This window comes from Bos mutus, chromosome 5 (assembly GCF_027580195.1).
Source record: "Bos mutus isolate GX-2022 chromosome 5, NWIPB_WYAK_1.1, whole genome shotgun sequence".
In the NCBI taxonomy this organism is placed as follows: Eukaryota; Metazoa; Chordata; class Mammalia; order Artiodactyla; family Bovidae; genus Bos; species Bos mutus.
This window is the reverse complement of record NC_091621.1, coordinates 46,715,095-46,737,125: the sequence shown is the minus strand read 5'-3', so window position 1 is coordinate 46,737,125 and position 22,031 is coordinate 46,715,095. Positions and strand designations below refer to the sequence as shown.

Here is a 22,031-nt window from a genome sequence, read left to right as displayed (position 1 = left end):
GCATCTCGGCAGGTACAGAAACAGATATATTTTTCAAACCAGATCAGTGGGGTGAGGACAAGAAACTGCTGAGGCCCAGAAACAGGAACTTAAACTTCCTGTACCTTAATTAGCCATATAGTCCTAAATTTCCTGCAGAACCCAGGAATGCCACGCTCCAGTCCCCTTCCTCTTTTCTAGACTATTCCAAGACGCCAGTCCCCCCACCTTCCTCCTGACTTCTGCCTCCCTGCCTCCACTCTCCCTAAATCCCAAGTGTTCTAGCTCCTAGTCACACCTACTTTCCCTCTGGCTGGGGCTGGCCTGAAGCTGGCTGCTTGGCATTCTGGGAAATCCTCCTGCCCTCCCTCCTGGGGCAGGTACAGACAGGTCCAGGCTGCAGCAGCTGCATCGTCTCCAGACACCTCGAAGACTCCCAGACTCCAGGCTCGTGCTGCGGTCCCAGTTGCCTGCCTTAGAATACATCCTGTTGGTGCTTAGAATACATCCAGTGTCCTGTCCTCTGCCCTGCCACCCCATTCTCCCCAGCACATACAGTCTGTTCTATCCTCCATCCTCTCCTCCACCTTATCAAAGACCCCCCACCAGGCCTCTCTAGCCCAGGCTCACCTTAGTGGGGAATGCCCTGGATAGACGGTCCCATCCCCACACCAATCCAGGCCATATCTACAAGGTTGAGCCTCAGTTCTGGATCTCCTGTCAACTCTGGTTGCCCTAATGATTTCAGGTGCAAGCATCTATTTCCACCTCTTTGGGTTCATTGATTGCAGTCTCTTCCCTCAGACCTTCTCTAGGACCTAGGCATTCAGATCCCAGCCAGAGATCAACCAGGATCCGTCTTCAACCCCATATTCCACTTCTGAGACCCAGCCCCCAGGCGTCCTGCTGCAGAGCCAGAGAAACAAACATTCTCTGCCCCCACCCTCCACTTCTGCCCAGTCCATCACTCTGGAGAGGACTCAGGTGTCCCATCCACCCTGGCCCCATCCCTCCCCACAGTATTTAGGCACCCCACCCCCACCGCATATCAACCCGTGGCCAGACTTCCCGCCCTCAGACTCAGCCCTTCCCGGGATCCCAGGCATCTTAGTTTCTAGCTTCCTGTGTCAGCACACACCGTCCTCTAGATGTCTTGTTCCCCAAGCCCTGGCTGCAGTGTCACCGTAAATCCAGGAGACTCAGGGGCGGCAAGTAGAAGAGAACGCGGGAGAGGGCGAGGAGCCGCCGGGACGCCCCTTCCTGGAGCCCTGGGTACCCGGGTCCCCCCTCCTCCCGTCTTCACCTGCTGCGGGCTCCGCCCCCGCTCCGCCTCGGCCGGCCTCTGCTCCTCCCCCGACTCCACCCCCCGTACCCCCAGCCCGGCCAGAACGGCCCCCGGGACAGAGCGACGCGGAACCCCCGGGCGCCTGGGTCCCCAGCATGATCCTCGGTGAGTGGGCTCTGCGGCTCCAGGCTCTTGGGTTCCTCTCAGTAGGTCACCCCCCAACCTCCCGCACCGCGGTGACTGCGGCCGCCCGTCAGCGACCGGTTCCCCCTCCCCCTTCATCTGGCTCCACATCTGGGGCCCCCTCCTTCCCCAAACTACCGCTTCTTCTCCCGGTAATCCCGGGAATGGTAAAGGGGGAGGCAGAGCCGAGTGAGACCCCAGCCCCACAATGAGCATATTGCGTATTCATGAGCCTCATGAATATTATATGACTGTCTACGAGCGGCTGGGGGAGGGGGCTGGCCTTGGCCTGGTGGAGTTGAGCGAAAGGTTTTGACCCGCCCCCCCTCCGCACCCCCACCCTTAGCTCAAACACTCCGACCCCCTTCTGGGCCCAGGATAAGAGGGAAAGGAGGAAGTGGGGGGCGGGCGGGGGTAGAAGATGGTGGGTGTAGCTTCGAGGTGTGTGTGGTGGGAGGTGGGAACCTGAGGGCTGAAGATAAGGGGTCTGGGGAGAAGCACGGGTGGAAACTGTCCATCCCAGGACCCCTGCGGCTTGGATCCTGCCTCCGCAGGATCCTGCCCCAACACGCCGGGACCTGCCCCTCTCTCTCCCAGCTCTGGCGGCCCGGGCCCTTCCTTCCCGGCTTCCTTCTTCTTCCTTCCTCCCCCACCCTACCTCCACCCCTGCCTTGGGCCGAGGGGCACCTTCAGAGGAAGGGGCGACGGAGAGCATCAGGATGGGGGAGGAGACTCCCGCGGGGCTCCGCCATCCCTTCAACCACAGCCACCCCAGCCTCATGACCTACATGGGAAGGGAGCCCCGAGTGGGGGAGGAGAGGACTCTCAAGATCCCGGCTCCAGGCCCCTGCCTCCACGATAGTCTACCGGTGGACTGCTGTGCTTTGTCCTCTAACCTCTGATCTCTGCCCTGGCTAGGCCGGTTCCTGGGCCCTGTTTGTGATGGGAGACTGCCCACCAGGTCAGGCACCTGTGGGCTCCCCGCCCCCACCGGGACACCTGGCTCCATGCTGGCGCTCCAGGGCTTGCCTGGCTCCCGCCTCAGCCCTCTGCTGGTGCCTCCTTGGCTCTTTTGCTTTTCTTCTTTGGCTTGACCCCTATTGACTCCCACTAGGGGTCTCTCTCCCCTCCTCCCCTCCTCCTTCCATCTCTTTCTCTCCCTCTCCTGTATCTCCTCACTCTCACCACTCCACATCTGCCTCCCTCCACCTGGCACTCCATCAAATCCATTAAATGAATGAGCGAACGGAGGCACGAATGACTGGTTGCTTGCCTTCCTTCCCAAGAGGATCTCTAGCAGGGAAGAGACTCCCCTCCCATCTAGACAATCCCTACCCTTGTGTGACCCCCACCAACATACTTGGACTCAGGTCCCCAGAGCACAGACTCCACATTCCTCCAACCTGTGCAATCCCCCACACCCTGGCCCCACCCTGGGCACGAACCCCAGAGGCAGCGTCACGCTTGTCTGGGACAGGCCAGTTGGAGCTGTGCTTCTCCTAGTCAATAGGCCCTGGAGAGGACCTCTGCTAGCACCAGACCAAGACCCCACCACAGGAGGAATGCCCGGGGCCACCAATTGGACCCCCACCACATCTCCCTGAGGACAGACACTGTAATTAACTCCCTCCTTGTGCCAAGCCCATAGAGCGGTGTGAAGCCTGGTGGGCCACACACCTAGCTCTCTTAGACAAGGAAAGAAAGAGAGAGGAAGCTGCCAGCTGGACCTCAGGCCCATTCTAAGGTTTTCAGGTTCTAAATGCTGAGGTCCACTGAAGCTGCGTGTGGGTGTCCTGCCCAGCAGGCGAGGCCCAGCCTGCTTGCTCAAGAACTAGACTGTGGGCCCAGGTTTAAGGTGGTGATTCTGGGCTCAGGTTCCCTATTCTGAGCTTTTCTTACGCTCCTCTGCAACTGGGCCCTTAGTGTGGTGTTGTGGGGGTTGGGGGCATTGAAGGAGGCCTCTCCAGTCAGGCTGGGGAAAATTTTCCAGGGGTCTTCCTTCTTCCTTTCCTGGCCACCTCCTCCCTTTAGGCCCTGCCCCCACCCACATCCACCCCAGGGTTATTAGGGATGATGTTTTGAGTAGTTGTTCATAATCATCCCCTTGTTGCTTTCATCTCTGACTTCAAAGCCTTCCCAGCACTCAGCCTGCCTCCTGCCAAGACGGGGAAAACTGAAGCAGGAGATAGATACCTGAGAGCTGGTCAAGAAAGCAAGATCCAGGGGTTCCAGGCTCTCCCCCCAAAACCCCCAGTTTTAAAAATGTCTGGGGTTTAGAAGAGACCAAAAGGCCTAAAGAGAAAAAAATGGATTAGAGATGAGATTCAAGTCCAGATGCCAATCTCATTTCTCCTTTGGCCCCGGAGCATAATTCCCACTTTAACACAGTGCTGACCCCTTGTTTTTCACAGCCATGGGCCCTAACACATTTGCCACCCTCACCCCAAATCCTCTCTCTGATTTGAATCTCATCCCGGTCTAATCTCCAGACCAACACTAACCTGCAGCCCTACCCTAGCACCCTTCCTGGATCCTGTTCCTAGCAGACGCCGCCACTCCCAGAGCCAGCTCACGGCAGACACTCCCATTCTTTGCCACAGGAGCTTCAGGCCCCAGGCCCACCTAAGAGAGTCCAGGGCTGGGATTCCCACCTGGTCAGAGTTTCTGGGGAAGAGAGGAAGGAAAGGACCAGCCCTGAGTGGGATGGAAGGAGTCTGACCTGGCTTGGTTGTGGCTTGGTGCTGGAGGGGAAACCTGAACAAGATCAAAGTGCCTAGGGCCAGGTAGGGCGCAGAAGTGGAAAGATGGACATGCATCCAAGGGACTGAGACCTCACCCCCCTAAAGTGGTTGGGAACAGTCTTTAATAAAGCATTCGGCTTCTCCCAGCAGAGTTGGGTGGGGCTCTATCTGCTGGAGGTAATTACTCTAATGAGTTTCCCTCTGGAGTGGCCTGTCCCAGCCAGGCCCCAGCTCCTCCCTGCCCTGCCTGACAGGGTGTGCACGCCCACAGGCCTGTGCACTAGCGCACACATACACACTCCAATTTGCTGTCTACCTCCTCTTCCTCCAAACCCCCCTGAAGCCCTCACCTAACCAGCCATCAGGAGCCCCAGATTTCCTGCTTCATTTCCTCTTGCGAAGCCCTCTTTATATTCTTGCCTTTCCCTCTTCCATCCCTAGTAAAGTGTGGTGCCTGAAAGCCCTGTCTGGAGCCAGCCAGCTAGATTCAAATGCCTTACTAGCTGTGTGACCTTGGTCAAGTAACTCCCCCTCTCTGATCTGATGGCCGTCATCTAAAAGATGAGGATTTGTTTATTTAGCAAACATTTCTTGAGCTTTCTTTGTGGCAGGCCAGCACTGTACATGGATTTGTTCTATCTTTTCAACAACTCCACTACGCAAGATACCATTGGTCTCTTTTGATAAAGGAGAAGTGAGACAGAGAGAGTTCAGGAAACAAGCTAGTCACCCAGCTAGTGAGCAGCGGAGCCATCCACAAGGAGGCGTGTATGTACAGTGCCTGGCATACAGTGGACCCTCAGAAAGTGGCAAGTTATTAATAAAGTTATTAATTATTCCTCTCCAAGAAGGAGAGGAAAGGACTGAGGCTTGGGCTACCAGACCAAGGGCCCTGTTTCTGCTCACTGGGTCCATAAAAGCTGCCGTCTGCCGCCCTTCCACCCCAGATCTCAGTGGAGTGGACCCAGGACTCTGGGAAAGAGACACACGAATCTCTAGCTGCCCATTTGGGTTCCTCACTTCACTGCATCCTTAGCTCCTTCCTCCCACTTCCCCTTCCCTCCCCCCACCCTTGGGCTCATGTCAGTGGAAAAGATGAGTTGCTGGCCAGAGGGAACCAAGTGGTGGCTACCCCTTTTCCTCCAGCCCCAGGAGGTGCATGGAACTTGTTCTCCGTTTCCTGTCCTTGGACAAGATGGAAGCCTTGCTCATATCTTTGCTGAATTCAGAGTTAGACTGGAGCACTTCGGGGTTATTAGCAAAGGAAGAATTTGCTACAGAGGGTGACGGATCTTCATTGAAATCTCAGCCCTGATACTTACAGGCTGTGTAATATCAACCAAGTCTTTGTAACTCTTCCGAGCCTAGGTTTCTTCATATGTCAAATGGTTAAAACCTAGTATTAGCTACCGCATAGAATGGTTCCCTCAGAGATGAAATGTGCGAATACTCAGAATGCCTGGATATATTTGTTTTTCTGTCGCCTTTTGCAGAACTCACCTCTCTCCTCTGAGATGGGTGTTTGAGGGGCGAGGACCTGGAGAGTCCTGAGCCAGGGAAAGGGTCAGGGAGCTGAGCTGCTGCCCTCCCTGGGGCCGGGGCAAGTGCCAGCCCCGAACCAGCTGCTCGGGGTGGGTGCTGGGTGCCGGGGACTCTGGGAGTGCTCAGGTTTCTCTCACCATTCCTGATGCCGCCCGGGGCTCGTTAAGGCTGCCCTGGCCTTGTGTGCCAGGCAGGAGGGGGTGGGCACAGAAGGGAGAAGCCACAGGGGGAACAGAGGGGAAGGGGAGATGGTCACCCTACCCCATCAGTCTGTCCATCCCTCTTTCTCCTCTCTCGTTCTCTGTTTTCTGGTCTTTCTGCCCTTGTCCCTAGCTCTGTGTCCAGCTTCTCTGCGGTGTTCTGTTTCTCCCTCATTTTACTCTCTTCACCTCTCCATTGTCCCCTATCCTCTTCTCTCTCAGCGTTTATGTCCCTTTTCTCAGTCACCTATTCCTGCTTCTGTCAGTCTTTCCCCTTCTCTCTCACTCACTTTTGTCTGCTTGTCTGTCTGTCTCTCTCCTGCCCCACTATCCCCTCTCAACCTCAAGGTGAGGAGGGAATGGATATGACTTACAGACCCCCAGCTGCCCAAGGGCCAAGGCTAAGCATCCCACCCTTCTCCTTCAGCCCTTAGATGTCTGCCGCCCAAGCTCCCAGCAGCCTTGACACCTCTCAGCCTCAGGCCCCTTGGCCACGCAGTCATAGCAGTGGGTGAAAAAGGCAGACCCCTCCAACCTTCCTGGACCAGCTCCCTGCCCCCAGCTGTGCCTGAGCCCTCCCCACCCCCTCCCTCTTGCCTCTGATTCCCCTAATCCCTGCTCCCCCGCCCTCCCCTCTGCCCCACTTTTCCAGGACTCTGATTGGCTGGTTCTACTGACTGGACTGGGGGGGGGGGCTGGCAAGGGAGGGGGCAGGGGGCAGAACCAAGGGAAGGGGACGCTGTCAGGCCCAGGCCCCTGGGGGGCCAGGGCCAGGCCACTGCCTGGGGGCAGAGGGCACCAGACACTGAAGGTATGAAAGGGGGCCGTCTCTGAAGGGAGCAGGAAAGGATCTGGGTGAGGGGGGACCCTCTGCCCCAGTGAGGTCAAGGGAGGACGGGGCTAAGCTTGCAGCCTCCTGGGTTTGCCTTTGTTCCTGGGAACCCCTGGTGCTGGCAGGGGGTTGCTGGAGCCGTGAAGGGCAGCCAGAGTTCCCTGACCGGTGGACAGTGAGATCGCAGAAGGGAGCTGGGCCAGCGGAAGCCCAGAGGGGTCCTTAGGGCCTTGGGGACCACTCCGTGGAGCCTGGCCGGGCTCCTCCCATGGCTCTGGGGGAGGAGAAGGTTTCAGGGAGGGTAGTGGCGTGGCTGGCCTGGACTTTCATTTCCCCTTGGGGTCAGACCCAGGCATTCCCCTCCCAGAGGCCAGTCACAGTTCCTCCTGCAGAGCCGGAGCGAACATTCCGGCAGCGACCAACAGAGGTGCCTGGGGAAGACAGACCAGTTGGGAGAAAGGGCTCTGAGAATGGTCCCAGGCAGCCCGCCTCCCAGAGCAAATGCCACTCGCTGACCCCAGACGTCGACAGTTCGTTAAGAATTACAGTTGGGACAAAATCATAACTCTATGGGGAGCCTGAAAGATTCAGCAGCCCTCCTTCAAATCCAGGTCTCAATAGTCCCCTCTAAGCAGTGGGATGAATCACTCACCTGACTGTTCTCCCTGGGGTAAGCCTTTGGGATTCCCTGGGGGACAGCAAAACCGGAAGAAGGGAGTGGCCAGGGGTCTGGGACTCCCAGTCCTGCTGGTCTGTCAGGCAGCCTGCAGATAAGGCCTGTGATCTTCCTGGGTTTGTAAAATGCCTGAAGGTCTTGGCTGAGGGAGGCTGGAGAAGGGGGAAGTGAAAATCACCCCGAAGGGAAGAACCACAGATCTGCACCCTCCCCCAGGCCCACAGGGCACCTTGCTCCATTGCTCCGGAGTCAGTCAGCAGGAGGAAGTGTGTGTAATGGGGGTCGGTGGCACTTCTGAGTTTGGGGGCCCCAGCTGGGGATTGGGACTGCCAGTCTTGGGTGGGGCTCCCAAGTGTCAATCTTCCTGCCCGACATAATGTTTTCTCTGCCCTTTAGGCAGCTTGAGCCGGGCAGGGCCCCTCCCTCTGCTACGGCAGCCCCCGATCATGCAGCCCCCACTGGACCTCAAGCAGATCCTGCCCTTCCCACTGGAGCCGGCACCCACCCTGGGCCTCTTCAGCAATTACAGCGCTGTAAGTAGCGACCTGCCTGTCTGCCTTTGCCACCCTCTCACCACCTGACTCCTTCTCTCCCTCGGATCCATCCCTGCCTTCTTCTCCTATTCTGTCTAATTCCTTATCTCAGGGCCCCATCCCTCACTTCTAGTCAGTTACAAGCATCGTTGACTTTCTGGTATACTATTGACAACAATATCCATAATAGCTAATAATCGCTGAAGTTCGGCTACGGGCCAGACACGGTGCTGGGTGTTTGATGTGAATCATCTCATTCAGTCCAGCTTCGAGAGAAGTCATGAGACCTAGATTGGGGGCAGTGACAAGGAGATGGAAAGAGAGACTCCACAAGGGTATAGGCAGCCTGTTTGTAAGCTCCATCTCTCTGGAGCCCACTGTTGGGGAGGGGAGGGTTAGTGCGGTAGGGCTTGAAGGGCCAGCTAAGTTGTCTAGATTTAATACAATATGAAATAGGGAGACATTATCCATTCTTGAGCAAGAGAGTGAGCTGGAGAAGCAGTGTTTGAGGCAGGTGAGTGGGGCAGGAGGGAAGAGAGCAAAGGCTGGAGGACGGTGGCCAGTCAGGAGGCTGGCCCTGCAATACCAACATTTGCATTGCACTTTGAGGTTTGCAAAGCATTTTGCATATCTCAGTCTTTATAGCAACCCTATGGGGTAGCTGCCATTTTACAGTTTTACAGATAAGAAAACGGGAATACTGACTATAAACAAGGTGCTGTCCAGAGCCTGCAGGGGAGCCTGGAGAGCCAGACTGGGCCCATGACAGCAGCAGAGTGAGCAGAGGAAGGGGGAGAGGTGAGGTGTTTCCAAGGAAATGTTGACAGGCTACGGTGACCAACCAGGGTTTGGGAATCTGGGGAGAAGAGAGAGGATGAGTCAAGGATGACTGCCGGTTTCAGGCCTCGGTGACTGAGACAAAGAAGTTACCTTGCCAGGGGCAGGGGATCGGAGGAGGAGGCTGGCCTGGGGTGAGGCTGCTGAACTCACTTGAAGACATGGTGAGTTGGTGGACCGGTGGGACACTGAGCCAAAAATGTCCAACAGACAGTTGGAACTTGGGGCCTGGAGAGTTGGCTGGAGCTAAAGGTTTGGGGAAAGTTCAGCTTTACTCAACTCAGATAACCCACCATCAAACCATATCCAGTTATAAGCATATTGAGCATCAACTATGCATCAGGCACTGCAGTAAATGGTTCTGTCATGGCCGTCATTGTTGTTTTGGCCACACTGGGTGACTTATGGAATCTTAGTTCCCTAACCAGGAATTGAACCTGGGCCCTCAGCAGTGAAAAAGCGAGTCCTAACCAGTAGATGTTTCTTTATATGTGATCTCATTTAATCTTCATCACTACCCAACAAAGTAGACACTATTATTCCAGTTTGATATATAGGAAGACAGAAACTAAGGCCCTGAAGGAATGTATCTAAGTTGACACAGTACGTGCCTAAGGTATGATTTGAACCCAGAGCATCTAACTCCAAAAGAGTTCTCTTTATACCTGCTGTTCCTTCCAACCTCTTCTCAGAGAATCCAAACCAACATTTGCATTGCACTTTGAAGTTTACAAAGCATTTTTCATATCTCAATCTTTATAGCAACCCTATGGGTTAGCTGCCATTTTATCCATGTTTTACAGACAAGAAAACTGAATACTGACTATAAGCAGGGTGCTGTCCTAGATATGATGGAGATGTGAGGGTAAATATAACATGCTCCAGTCCTAAAGATGCTTATATTCAGGGAAGAAGTATAGATGTGCATGAAATGATCTACAGTGCAAAACAGAGGAAGGGTTAGAAATATGGCAAAAGAGACAGTCACAAAAATTCAACTGAATGAAAAAAAATTTTGAGCACCTACTATGTGCCAGGCACTACACCGGGTGTCAGGGACACAGGACTCAGTCTGCTTGGAGAGCTCACAGTGTAGTAGGAAAGATAACAAGTTAGCATTTACCCTATAGTGTGAGAAGAGCTGTGCTGGAGGCATGCAGCTTGTAGGGCAGCCCAAAAGAGTATCAGAAAAGACTGGCTGGATGTAGTGAGGGACCAACTGGAGCTGAGCAGGGAAAAAAAAAAAAAACAGTGGAGGAAAAAGGGATTGAAGCTGGAGCAGGTGACGCTATGATTTGGGCTTTGAAGAATTATTAGTAGAATTTAGAAAGGGACCTCAGAGAATATTCCAGACTGAAACAAGGACTACAAAAGAGCATTTGAGAAACTGCAATTGATTGGATGTGACTGGAGCAAAAGGTGCTGAGAATACTTTCCCCCCAATTTGCATACCTGATTGACACTTAACCTCAGGTCTCCCATCATTGTCCCCATTTATTTTTTATTTTTTGCCACATCATGCAGCATGTAGGATCTTAGTTCCCCAACCAGGGATCAAACCCATGTCCCCTGCACTGGGTGCATAGAGTCTTCACCTTTGGACAGCCAGGGAAGTCCCCTTTGTCCCCATTTTATAGGCGAGGAAACACAGACCCAGAGAGTTTAAGTGACTTGCCCAAGGTCACAAAGCTACTTCGTCTATTCACTTGGATAATCCCAGGTTTCTGACTCCCTGGGTTCATGGTTCCACGGCCTCTGGTGGAGACGAGCCATGTAAAGCCAGGACCATGGATAAGCTTGGAGAGAATGTGACCAGATTTTGAGCAACACCAACTCTGGCATCAGACTGGCAGGCTTCGAACTGATGTTCTGAAAGTACTGGCTGTGTGACTTAGGCCAATTACTTAACCACTCTGAATCTCAATTTTACCAGCTGTAAAATAAGACAGCAATAGTACCAACTCAAAAGTTATTGTGAGAATTGTATTACATAATCATAATGCCTAGCATAAAGTAAGTTTTCAAGGTAAGCTGCTATGTTATTTCTATTGTTTTTATTTTATAGATGATCAGAGAGAGAAAGGTAGTTTGGCCAAGGCCCAAGCCTTGGGGAATATGCAGAACTAGGCAGTCATAACAGGAGGAGGCTCCAGCAAAGGAAATGGAGGAGCCACAGGAGGGGGTGGGGACAGAATTGGGTTTTTGTTGAGTTGGAGAAGCCAAGTGAGAGTGTGTGGCAGGCTGCATCAATAGTGTCAAATTCTGCAGGGGAACAAGGACTGCAGAAAAGCTGCAGACAGGCCTTGGCAGTGGTGTGCAGCAGTTAAGTACAGGGCTTTGGAGTCAGGCTGCCCAGGTTTAAATTCAAATCCCAGTTCAGCCACTTACTAGCTTATGACCTTGGGCAAATTATTTAGCCTCTCTAAACCTCAGTTCCCTCATCTATAAAATGAAGATAATAATAGTACTTACTTCCAATAGTGGTTGTGAAGATTAAATTAGATAATCCATGCAAAGAGCTCAGTCCACAGGCTGGCACATTCCAAGGGCTCAATCAACATTAGATGGAGGTGGTGATATTATTATTCATGGCAGAGTCTCTCCTTCGCTGCTCTAATACTTCCAGATCTCTCCTACTCTGGTAGTTCTTACTCTTTAGACCCCTCCCTGCATTACTCCTCCCTCTGCCCTTGAATATCCCTCACTGTCTCCCAAAGACAGCCTCTCTCTCTCCGCATCCTAGCCCCTGCTTCGCTCATCTCTCGGCCTTAGGTGGAACGGAGGGGAAGAGATCCAGAGATGAGAGAGCCGGAATCTCCTAGGATTTATCCAGAAAAGGATGAGGAAATGTTTGGGGGAGTGGGCTGCTCTGCCCTCCTGGCCCTCGTCCCGCAGTGCTGTCCCCACTGGACCGCCAGAGGGCAGCAAGTGCACGAAGCATAAGCTCTTCGGGACGCTGGTTCTCCAGCAGGTGGCGGGCGAGCGGAGCAGGTGGGAAGAGGTTAGGGATGATGTCCCCAGCCTGAGGTCGCTTCTGCCCTGGGCGACCCCAGCTCCACCATCCAGAGGAGTCACTAGGAGAGCAGTGCCTGGCACCTGGGTACCTGGGCTCCGTCTCCCATCCTTAGCAGGGGAAGTGACATGTAAAAGGGGCACCGGGGCGGTGTGCAGAGGGAGCAGAAGGGTCGTCTGGGGACTCGAAAGAGAAGCTGTTAGAAGAGCGAGGGTGGAAGGGGTGACAGAAAAGAGAAAGGTCCAAGCTAGAGAAACAGGGTCGGCCATGGGATTGGTAGGGATATAAGCCCCAGCAAAGTCCCCAGTGGAGGAAGCCCAGTGGGGCGTCTGGCCCATGCCGCTCACCAGGACCAGGTCTTCCTGGAACGAGTGTCTGGACATGGACACCCCGTCCTCTTTTCGCCCTAGCGCCCCTTTATCCCTCCCGAGATCCCTATCCCCGCCCCCGTGTTCGGCCCTCCCACGGCCCCGCCTCTGGGGCGGGCTCCGGGCAGGGCCGGCGCCGCCTCCCCTTCTCCCGGCCGGCCCGGCCGCACAGCCCCGAGCCACCCGGGCAACGAGCGCCGCGTCCCCGGCCTGCCCGGCCCGGCCCGGCTCGGCCTCCCCGCCCGGGTCCACCAACCCGGGCCATGGAGCCGCGTCCCCCGGGGTCCCGCAGGGTAAGCCACCCGGCCCCTCCTCTCTCCCTGGCTCCCGCCGCTGCCGCAGCGGCGCCCCCCAACCCCCGCCCCAATCCCCGCCCGCAAGCCCCTGCCCGACTCCCTACCTCTCCGCCTGGTCCTCGGGTTATCCGGCCCATCCCCCACGACCGGCGCGGCCCTAACCAATCTCCGGATCCCATCTGGCGCCCCGCAGCCTGCTGCCACCATACTGGATACCCTGGCCTCTGTTTCTCAGATCCTCGAAGTCCCCCAAATCTTAAGACTTCCCATCAGGTCCTACACCTACCCCCTGATTGCCACGCCGCTGCTCAGATCCCTAATGCAGCCCTGACCCCATCTCAGCCTTAGTCCTCTTCTTAGCATCCCTCCGCCAGCTTCCACCTGCTCTTTGGACATCTTCTAGCCCCTCTCTTTCCTATTTCATTCTTCCTGCCCCTCAGGTCTCTCCATCCCCGAAATTCCACCCCCTTCCCTTTTTCGCCTTTATTTGGGGGGGATGGGGAAGTGGGGTGGCCAAACAGGGGCAGCGGTGCCATCAGATAAAGGGCAATGGAAGGAAATATAATCAGAGCCCCCCCCTCGTGTTCCTGATCTGGTTTCCCCCTTCCCTCCCCCTTGCCCTTCCTGATTCATTTTGCCCCAGCTTAGAGGAGCGATTCCCTTTCATGTCTGCTGTTGGAGGGCAGGTGGGAGGGGACTGTTCTGTGGACTTTTCCAGACAGCGTCTAGGCCAAAATCCTAGGGAAGGGGCTCTGGAGTGGGATGGGGTCTGGGAGACGCTGGCCTCCACCCTCCCCAGAGAGCCCTCATCTAGGTCACCAGGGCCTCTTGACCTTGGCCCGGAGCAGCACTTCAGTGGTTCACATTCCACCTGCGCAGGGATTGGGCCTAGGAGCCTTCACCTTCAGCCCGGTGTCTCCTCACTTCCTGGAGGACGGGGTGGGAAGGACCTACCTGGCTGGGTTGCTGCCCTCTTCTCTGCTTACCCCCACCCCTAGCTGGCGTTCATGGACTTAAACCTGAGGAGTGGGGTGTGCAAAGGAAAAGGCTCTTGCCCTGCAGGAAGGACCTAAGCGGGGGAGGGACTGTTGGCAGGGGATGGATGTTGGGACGGTCAACTCCCAGGTCATCCTCAGGGCACTGGTCCTCAGCCACCCTGGGGAGCAGGCTGAGGTGCTGGGTGGGGCACAGACAGAACCCAGAGCCTCTGTGTCCCCCTCTCCTTCCCACTTCTCTCTCACTACAGTTTTCTTTGACTTAGGTTTCCTGGCCCAGATTGGGTTTCTGTTTGGGCTGAATTCCATTCCCCACCCAGCATGTGAGGACGTCCAGGAGCTGAGGGGATCCCTGGGGCAGGGTTGGGGGTCCCTGATTAGGGAGGACTGTCGGCTAGGGGCTGAGAGTCGAGTGCAGTCATGTGTCTCCTCTTTGTGATTAAAGCCTGTCTCCAACTTGGTCTGTCTATCTTTCTGCCAAACACATCGTACATTCACACCGATAAACACACAGCTGAAGATTGCACAACCTGACCATTCATGGCTTCAGCAGATCCCCCGACACAGAAATGTTGATCCATAAATGATGTACACACAGCACGTGACACGCCTTCACACTCCACCCCTGCACAGATTGATCATAGCCTGCCTAGACACACACAGACACACCCAGTCTTCCCCTGTTTGGCTTTTCCCCAAAAAGGACCCAGGCTTCCAGGAGGTGAAGAGTAAGCCACTGAGAGGGACTGCTTCCAGCCATGGGCAAGCCAGGCAATGGACATTTGTCTGTCAGCCTGGTTATCTGAACCTGGCTCCTGCCTCTGCTACTGCCAAGTGGGGTGGCCTATTTCACAGGGATGCTGAAGCCCCTTTCTTGACATTAACCCCAAGCAGCCAGTGAGACAACTGAGGGGAGCAAAGAGGAGCCAGGATGTGTGGGCTCTCCAGACCGCCTTCTTCACCCTGCTCCGTGTTCCTGTCTCTCACCACTGCCTCCTTGGGAATCATGAAGACCTGGGCACAGGGAGGGCCTCGCCTAAGGAGCTATGGACACCCCCAGTCTCCAGCAACATTTTTTTCCACTTAATCCTAGGAGATAAGGTTTCAGCTCTCATTTGGTTCTAAGCTTATGAGAGATCACCCAGTCCTGCACAACCTCAGCTGCATTCCAGGCTCGCCTCTCCCCAGCCACTGAGGGGCCAGAAGGGAGGAGGAAGAGCAGGGAGGCAGTTATCATGCCTCTGGGCCCCTGGCTTCATCCCCTGATAGCAGAAAGCCTCAGAGAGAAACTCCCATCCTCTTCCCTCCTCATGTGAACTCTTGGCAGGACACTGCAAAGACATCTGCTGATCCAGGGTTGGGGCAGAGGCCGTTCCTAATCCCGCCCAGCCCCACAGCCCTGCCCTAGAAGCCCTGTGACCAGAGAGAGGGAGTTCAGAAGATGCCTGGGCTTCCTCAGGCCAGCCCGGCTTCTTAGCTTCCCCTTATTCCCCGTTATTCACTGGATCCACCTACTCTCGCCTGAGTTCTTTTACTCCCTCTAGAAACTGCTACTCTTAAGAGGTCCAGGGAGTGAGCATGTTAGGGCAACCTGGGGCTCAGAGATGGGAAGCTAGGAACATCTGTCTCCTTGGCTTGGCTTGGTTGAAAGGCCGGAAAAGGCTTTAGCTGAAGGCCCTAGGATCTGGGATGCTTTGGGGACTTCCTAAGTGGGCCTCTGGTGGATTAGCTCAGGAAAAAGGTCATGGTGACAGGATTCGATCTTCATGGTATAACAGATGGATGCAGGAGTCCAGGTTCAAATCCCAACTCTGCTACTGAAGCATGCTGTGACCTTGGGCAAGCCACTTCTACTTTCTGTCAAATGGGAGCATTGAGCCAGTGGCTTTTTCAGGGCCCTTCCAGTGCTATGAAGATTGGGCTGGGAGAGAATCAGGGAACCGAAGCTCGGGGCCTTCTGGCCCACTGAGGAGTGGGGAGGAAGCTCTGGGCACTTTGTTTCAGCCCAGCTGCTGCCACTGCTTGTGCTGGGTCCCTGGCTTACCCCAGCCTGCCTCCACAGATGGACCCTGTGCAGAAGGCTGTACTCTCCCACACTTTTGGGGGACCCTTGCTCAAGACCAAGCGGCCCATCATCTCCTGCAATGTCTGTCAGATCCGCTTCAACTCTCAGGTAAGATACCCAGCCACTCATGCATCCAGTGGGTGGGGCAGGTGGAACAGGGGCTGTGTGGCATCTTGTGGGAGGGTCAGGGCTGGGAGCTCTGGGTGAGGGGTGGGGATTAAGGGGGTCTCAAAGGATACTGCAGGAGGGGCGGGAATAATGGAAGCCCTCCGGAGGGACCAGAGATCTTTCTTGGGGGACTCAATTCAACTCCTAATGTTTCCAGATACTTTTCCCTCTCCCTGTAACTCAGGGACTGAGGCATTCCTGCCTCAGAACTTCTTAGAACGCAGGTGGCCGTCTGTGTCCGGGTGGGAGCGTGGCCTCTGGCCCGCTGGTCTCGGGTGTGGGGCTAATTTGTGTCACCGGCCCCCCTGCAGAGTCCGTGTTCCTTCCTTGTTGTTCAGTCGTGTCCGACTCTGCAACCCCAAGGACTAAAGCCTACTAGGCTCCTCTTGCCTGGAATTTTCCAGGCAAGAATACTGGAGTGGGTTGCCATTTCCTCCTCCAGGGGATCTTCCCCACCCAGGGATCAAACCTGAGGCTCCTGTGCTGGCAGGCAGGTTCTTTACCACTGAGCCACCAGGGAAGCCCAGTGCCCTCCTTGGCCTCTGCTGAACTCCTCCCAGCACCCCCCACTTCCCTCTAACCTCCTGATTTCCTCCTCTCTCCAAATCACACCCAAGGCCTGGCCCCTACTGCTCTCCTGTGGGAAAGTCTTTCCCATGGGAGAAGCCATCCAAACCTAGGTGTCAGAACTGATGTATCTGGCCTCCCAGATTATCCCCCTCTGGGGCTCCCTTTTCTATGGGTCTGTAGGGGACTCTGTGGGGTGCAGGTTCTGAGAGCTTTTGGAGAAAAACAGCACAGCCTCATTCTGCTGAGTAGGGGAAAAGAAAGCATGTTCTATTTCTCTCCCCAGTACACACACACACACCCACCCACACACACACACACACCATGCTGCCAGACTCTGCACACCACTGCCCCACCCTGGGCTGTCAGTCTTTTCCTGCCTATCCACACCTTTTATTTCTGCTTTACCCTGTCTGGATGTTTTTGTGGTTCCAGGATTGTGTATTCTTAGCAGAGGAGGCACGCAGGGTTGGGGTGGAGCCAGGACCAACTCAGATTTAGACTTCACCTTGACCTTGACCCCAAGAACCCCCTCTCTCAACCCTGGCTCCACTCACTGTGAGACTGGAGGGGCCAGGGCCCAATGGTGGGCAGCCCTCCCCTCTCTCTGCCCTCTCACTCCCCCCACCCCCACCCCCAACCAAGCAGCTCTGTTTTGACAGCTGTCTCTGTTGCTGTCTCTGTCTCCAGAGCTGGGCTTGGGGCCAGGGTCCTCCAGGGTGTCCACAGAGGCCTCAGGGAAAATGAGACCATGGGGGAGTATTCAGGGTAGAGCCCAGACTTCAGTGCTCCTGGGACTCTCAGCTTGAGCGTGGAAGCAGCAAAGCTGGATGCTGGGGCCAGGGGACACAGGCGCAGAGAGGAGATGCAGACTGGCTGGATTGCTTGGCCCCTCCCATTTCCCCTGTTGGAGCGAGTGGGCTTCCCAGGTGGTGCTAGTGGTAAAGAACCCACCTGCCAATGCAGGAGACATAAGAGACTCGGGTTATGTCTCTTCCCTGGGTTGGGAAGATCGCCTGGAAAAGGGCATGACAAACACTCCAGTATTCTTGCCTGGAGAATCCCACGGACAAAGGACCCTGGCTGGCTACAGTCTACGGGGTCACAAAGAGTCGGACACGACTAAAGCTACTTAGCACGCATAGACGTGAGTTCCCTTTCCCTCAGCCCTGGACAAGGTGGGAAGCCGGAGTCAGCAGCCAGGAGCTGGGTGAGGTGGTGGGGTAGAGCCCGGGCTAGATGGGGACTGAGGTTCCCCACAACTGAGCCCAGGAATAATCAGGGCTCCTCAGTGTGGGGCTTTACATATCCCTGGTGTGGGGAGAGCTTTTACTGTAGCCCGCTGAGACCACCCCAGGATCTGATAGATCCGTGGGAAGAACATTCAGATGAAAGGTGATCTCAGATTGCCTTCTCTTCCTCCATCTCTAAAGAGCCAGGCTGAGGCACACTACAAGGGTAATCGCCATGCCCGAAGAGTCAAAGGCATCGAGGCTGCCAAGACCCGAGGCAGGGAGCCCAGCGTCCGGGAACCAGGAGACCCAGCTCCCCCCCAGGCAGCACCCCCCCAAATGGAGATGGTGTAGCCCCCCGTCCAGGTAAGTCCAACACCCCGACACCCTTCAACGGATCTTGTCTCCTCCATTCTGTCCCCACTCCCAGAACTCTCCTTTGCTTTCATCTCTCTTCCTCAGCCCCCACCCCACCCCCACCCAAGGTGAGTCCTGCAGCCAAACACAGTGATGCAAAATTTCCATCCTGTCACCCCGACTCCCGCCCCAGCTCCTCATCAGAGTCCCCACTCTCTGTCCTCCCCACTGCCCAGTGACTCAGAGAGGGGCTAGGGTGAGGCCACCTGGCAGACTTCCTCAAGAAAACGAGAACCATCAGATGCAGGGAAAGGCCCCTTCATGGGGCAGAGGAACAGGGGAAAGAATCAAGATATCTGAGGGCCTGCCCACGGAGGCTCCCCGCTCCACCGGGGAGGACTGAGCCCAGGAAACCCAGGCAACTCCCTGGGTGATCTTGGGTAGATCTTTTGACCTCTCTAGGCCAGAATTTTCTTTCTGGGGACATGAGGGCCTGAGACTTGAAGATCTGTGAGATTCTTTCTCCCTCATGGCTGATGGCCATCCTCAACCATATTCCCAGCCAAGAAACCAGAAAGAAGGAATATCAAGACAGGAAGATCTGAGCCACCCCCATCCCCAGGATTACCACATCAGATGTCAGTCAGGGTCAACTTCGGGGAGACTCAGCAAACCCATGTTCTTGTCCTTGCCTGTCCTTCCTGCCCCACCCTAAGAATGAGAACCGGGAAACAGGTCCCCACTCTCACCACACACACACACACACACACACCGTCCTCAGGGATGCACGGATAGGGCAAGCAGGTGAGCTGAGTTCTACTTGTGTTCTAGCTGCTTCTTAGCCTGAACATCTTGTGTTCATTTGGTAATGTCTCTGTCAAAGGGGCTGACGATGGTGGTGATGTAGCTAACACTGCCTGTCTAGCACCATTCTCAATGCTTAATGTATACTACCTCACTGAGTTCCTGGGGTACCTCTCTAAAGAGATAAGGAAACCTGTCCTGCTTTTGAAAGCCAGGAGGCCTGTCCAGATTGAGATATGAGTGTGCTGTCTGGATTGGGACGGACATAAAGGATGGCAGAAATGAGGAAGAGAGGGGAAAAAAAAAACAAGAAAGATCCCAGGATGGACCAACAAATGGACATCTGCATGGCTTAGGGGGGTCCCCTCCCACCAGCCCCCCATCCCCACCCCCGGCCTCTCCCTGACCCGGAAACTGGATCAGCCACTGGAGCAAGAATGGGAGCGCTTGAGTTTCCCCTGTGCAGAGGCCAGAACCCAGCGCTGAGGACTGGGGCCTGTGCATCTTTAATCGAGCCATGAATTATAGAGCAGCCCACATCCCTGTTTCTTCCCTCTCCGGTTCTGCTGTTTCTGCTTCCCTTTCGCCATGTCTGTGTGTGTCTCTCCCAGGCTCTCCTCACCTCGCTTCGGCCCCTTCCTAGAGTTCTTTGGCATGCCTCCCCAGGGACTGGGCAGGCCTCTGAGAGGGGGCTGGCCGGGCGGAAAGCCCAGGCTGGCTGGCAGGCCTTGGAGGGGAGATTCTTTGCTCCATGCCCCTCTCCCCCTGGCTAGACTGGCTGCCAGCTTCACCCTGGCTGAACAGGAGGCTGGTGGGTCTGGACCCGTCAGCCTCCCAGCTTACAAAGAGCGAGCCAGGCGCCGGAGTCTCACACCCAGCCTGCGGCAGCTGGACCACACGTGGCTCTGAACCACATGTGGCTCTGGTCCAGGACATGAGTGCATGCATGTTGTCACAGGGTGGGGACTCCTGGGCCCCTGCCCTCCAGGAAATGGGGGTAGGTCTCCTCCACATAAAGAATCTTCTCCAAAAGCTATCTGGGATGATCCCTATGTTTCTCCCCCAATGACAGTTTCCATGGAGAATGGAGTGGGTCCAGCTCCAGGATCCCCAAAGAAACAGCCTGGCTCCCCATCCCCTCCCAGCGTTCCGGAGACTGGTCAGGGTGCGACCAAGGGTGAAGGGGGGACTCCAGCCCCAGCTTCCCTGCCTGGGGGTAGCAAGGAAGAGGAGGAAAAGGCCAAGCGACTGCTCTACTGTGCTCTGTGCAAGGTGGCAGTGAACTCCCTGTCCCAGCTCGAGGCACATAACAAAGGTACGGACTCCCCTCCCGCCCCTGCAAGGCCCTGTCCTCACCCCGCTACTGCCCCCTACCTCCCAGCTCTGCGGTTTCCCCCATGCCTGACCCTCTAAGACCAGCCTGTCTCCCTCCCTAAGCATCTCCCTCATTCCTTAGCCCCTTGCCTCCTCAGTTTCCTCTCCACCCCCTCCCTACCTTATTTCTTGTAATTATGACCCTCCCCTGACCCACCTTTGAAAGGGCTGCAAGGGGCTTGGCAAACCCCCACACTTGATGCAGCCCCTCAATATTGTAATTGGAAATGTGGGTATTTGAGGCCTAGTAGGCCTGGAGAATTTTTCTCCATCCCTAACCCCCTGCCCTCTGTGGGCTCCAGGTACTAAGCACAAGACAATTCTGGAGGCCCGAAGTGGACTGGGCCCCATCAAAGCTTATCCTCGGCTGGGGCCTCCCACTCCTGGGGAACCAGAGGCCCCTGCCCAGGACCGAACCTTCCACTGTGAGATCTGCAATGTCAAGGTCAACTCGGAGGTCCAACTGAAACAGGTGGGTCTGAGGCCCTTCCCGAGAATTCTCGGGAGTACACCTGCTAAGGGGGAGCTTGGGGGAAGACATTTCCTCAGGGTCCCCCTTTAGTGCCACAGAAGGGGCAGGCCCAGGTGCTGAGGTGTGAGCTCCCTGTTTCCCCGTGGCTCACGGTCCCCTACCCACTGGTCCTTACAGCACATTTCCAGCCGGCGGCACCGAGACGGCGTGGCCGGGAAGCCCAACCCACTACTGAGCCGTCACAAGAAGCCTAGGGGCGCTGGAGAACTAGCGGTGAGGCCTGGACGATGGAAAATTTGGCCAAAGCAGGGGGGACCCGAGCGGGGGGGGGAGGAGACGGAATGCCGGCCGCCCTGGGAGAGGTGGAGTTGGCCAGGCCACAGAATGACTATTCCCTCTCCCCTCCCCGCCCTCTTCCCCCTGCAGGGCACGCTGACTTTCTCCAAGGAACTGCCGAAGTCCCTGGCCGGCGGCCTGCTCCCCAGCCCCCTGGCGGTGGCTGCAGTAATGGCAGCGGCAGCAGGCTCCCCGCTGTCTCTGCGCCCGGCTCCAGCCGCACCTCTTCTCCAGGGACCGCCGATCACCCATCCCCTGCTCCACCCTGCTCCCGGGCCCATCCGAACTGCGCACGGACCCATTCTCTTCTCCCCCTACTGACCTGAAACCTGAACCCTGAACCCCCTCCCATTCAACACCCCCCCCCACCTCCAGCCGGGACCCAGGCCTCCGGGCGCCCAGCCCGCCCCTCCTCCCGGCACTCCTTGAATGATCTTTCTCCCTCCCCCCCACCCCGAGGTACGGGGTTCCAGGGAAGGGGAGGGGTAGCGGGGGAGGGGGGCTTCAGAAGGGGGGGAACACCCCAGATCTCAGGGAACCCCGCCCCCTGCCCTTCCCTCTCCCCTAGAAAAGGGGGGGCCGTCTCACCCCCGAGCCCCCTTGGAGACACCCCCCCTCCCAAAAGCCATGTCCATCCAGCCCTTCCCCCCCAACCTAGCACAAAACGGGGTTCACAAGCCATGGTCGGGGTCCAGGGGGCAGAAATGGATTTTCTTGGCAATAAGCGGACTCTGGGACTCCGGCGCCCCCTACCCCAAACTGAAGCGCTTCCGTGAACACCCCTGTCCTCCGCAGGGGGAGGGGAGCAGGCGGGATCCTGGGTCCCTCATAAGCACTTTGGTTTTACCGCCTGCAACCTCACTGTGCCCGCCCCGCATCATGCCCCAGCCCAGGTCTAGCCGGGCCCACGGGCAGCACTTAGGGGCATCTCTGGCATTTGGGTGGGACCAAGTAGATGCCCCTATAGACCCATTCCTTCACCTTCTTCCTTCCCAGTCCGGATTCCATTCTTTTCACCAGCACCCATCGCCCAAGGGGTACCAAGGGGGGCAAGGGGTGTCCAGTCCAAGCCCACCCCCGCCTCGCCTTCCGCAAAACTGTGAGCAAAAAGCAATAGAAGCCTCGCCCCCGCCCCGCCCCTTTCCGCAGGATTTGCAGTCTGTAGCCTCCTCCATC

At 56.2% G+C, this 22,031-nt stretch overlaps 1 protein-coding gene across 1 annotated transcript; it reads left to right on the top strand.

Annotated features, from left to right (window-relative positions):
* The first annotated feature begins 1,322 nt into the window (after nt 1-1,322).
* On the top strand, nt 1,323-21,952 carry ZNF385A (zinc finger protein 385A). The gene is given in 9 exon segments (XM_005902106.2): nt 1,323-1,429; nt 7,835-7,971; nt 15,543-15,653; nt 17,714-17,827; nt 17,830-17,878; nt 19,746-19,988; nt 20,350-20,519; nt 20,697-20,792; nt 20,946-21,952. Coding segments are annotated over 9 exon segments (1,161 nt in total). The 5' UTR covers nt 1,323-1,419; the 3' UTR covers nt 21,177-21,952.
* Nucleotides 21,953-22,031: the final 79 nt, after the last annotated feature.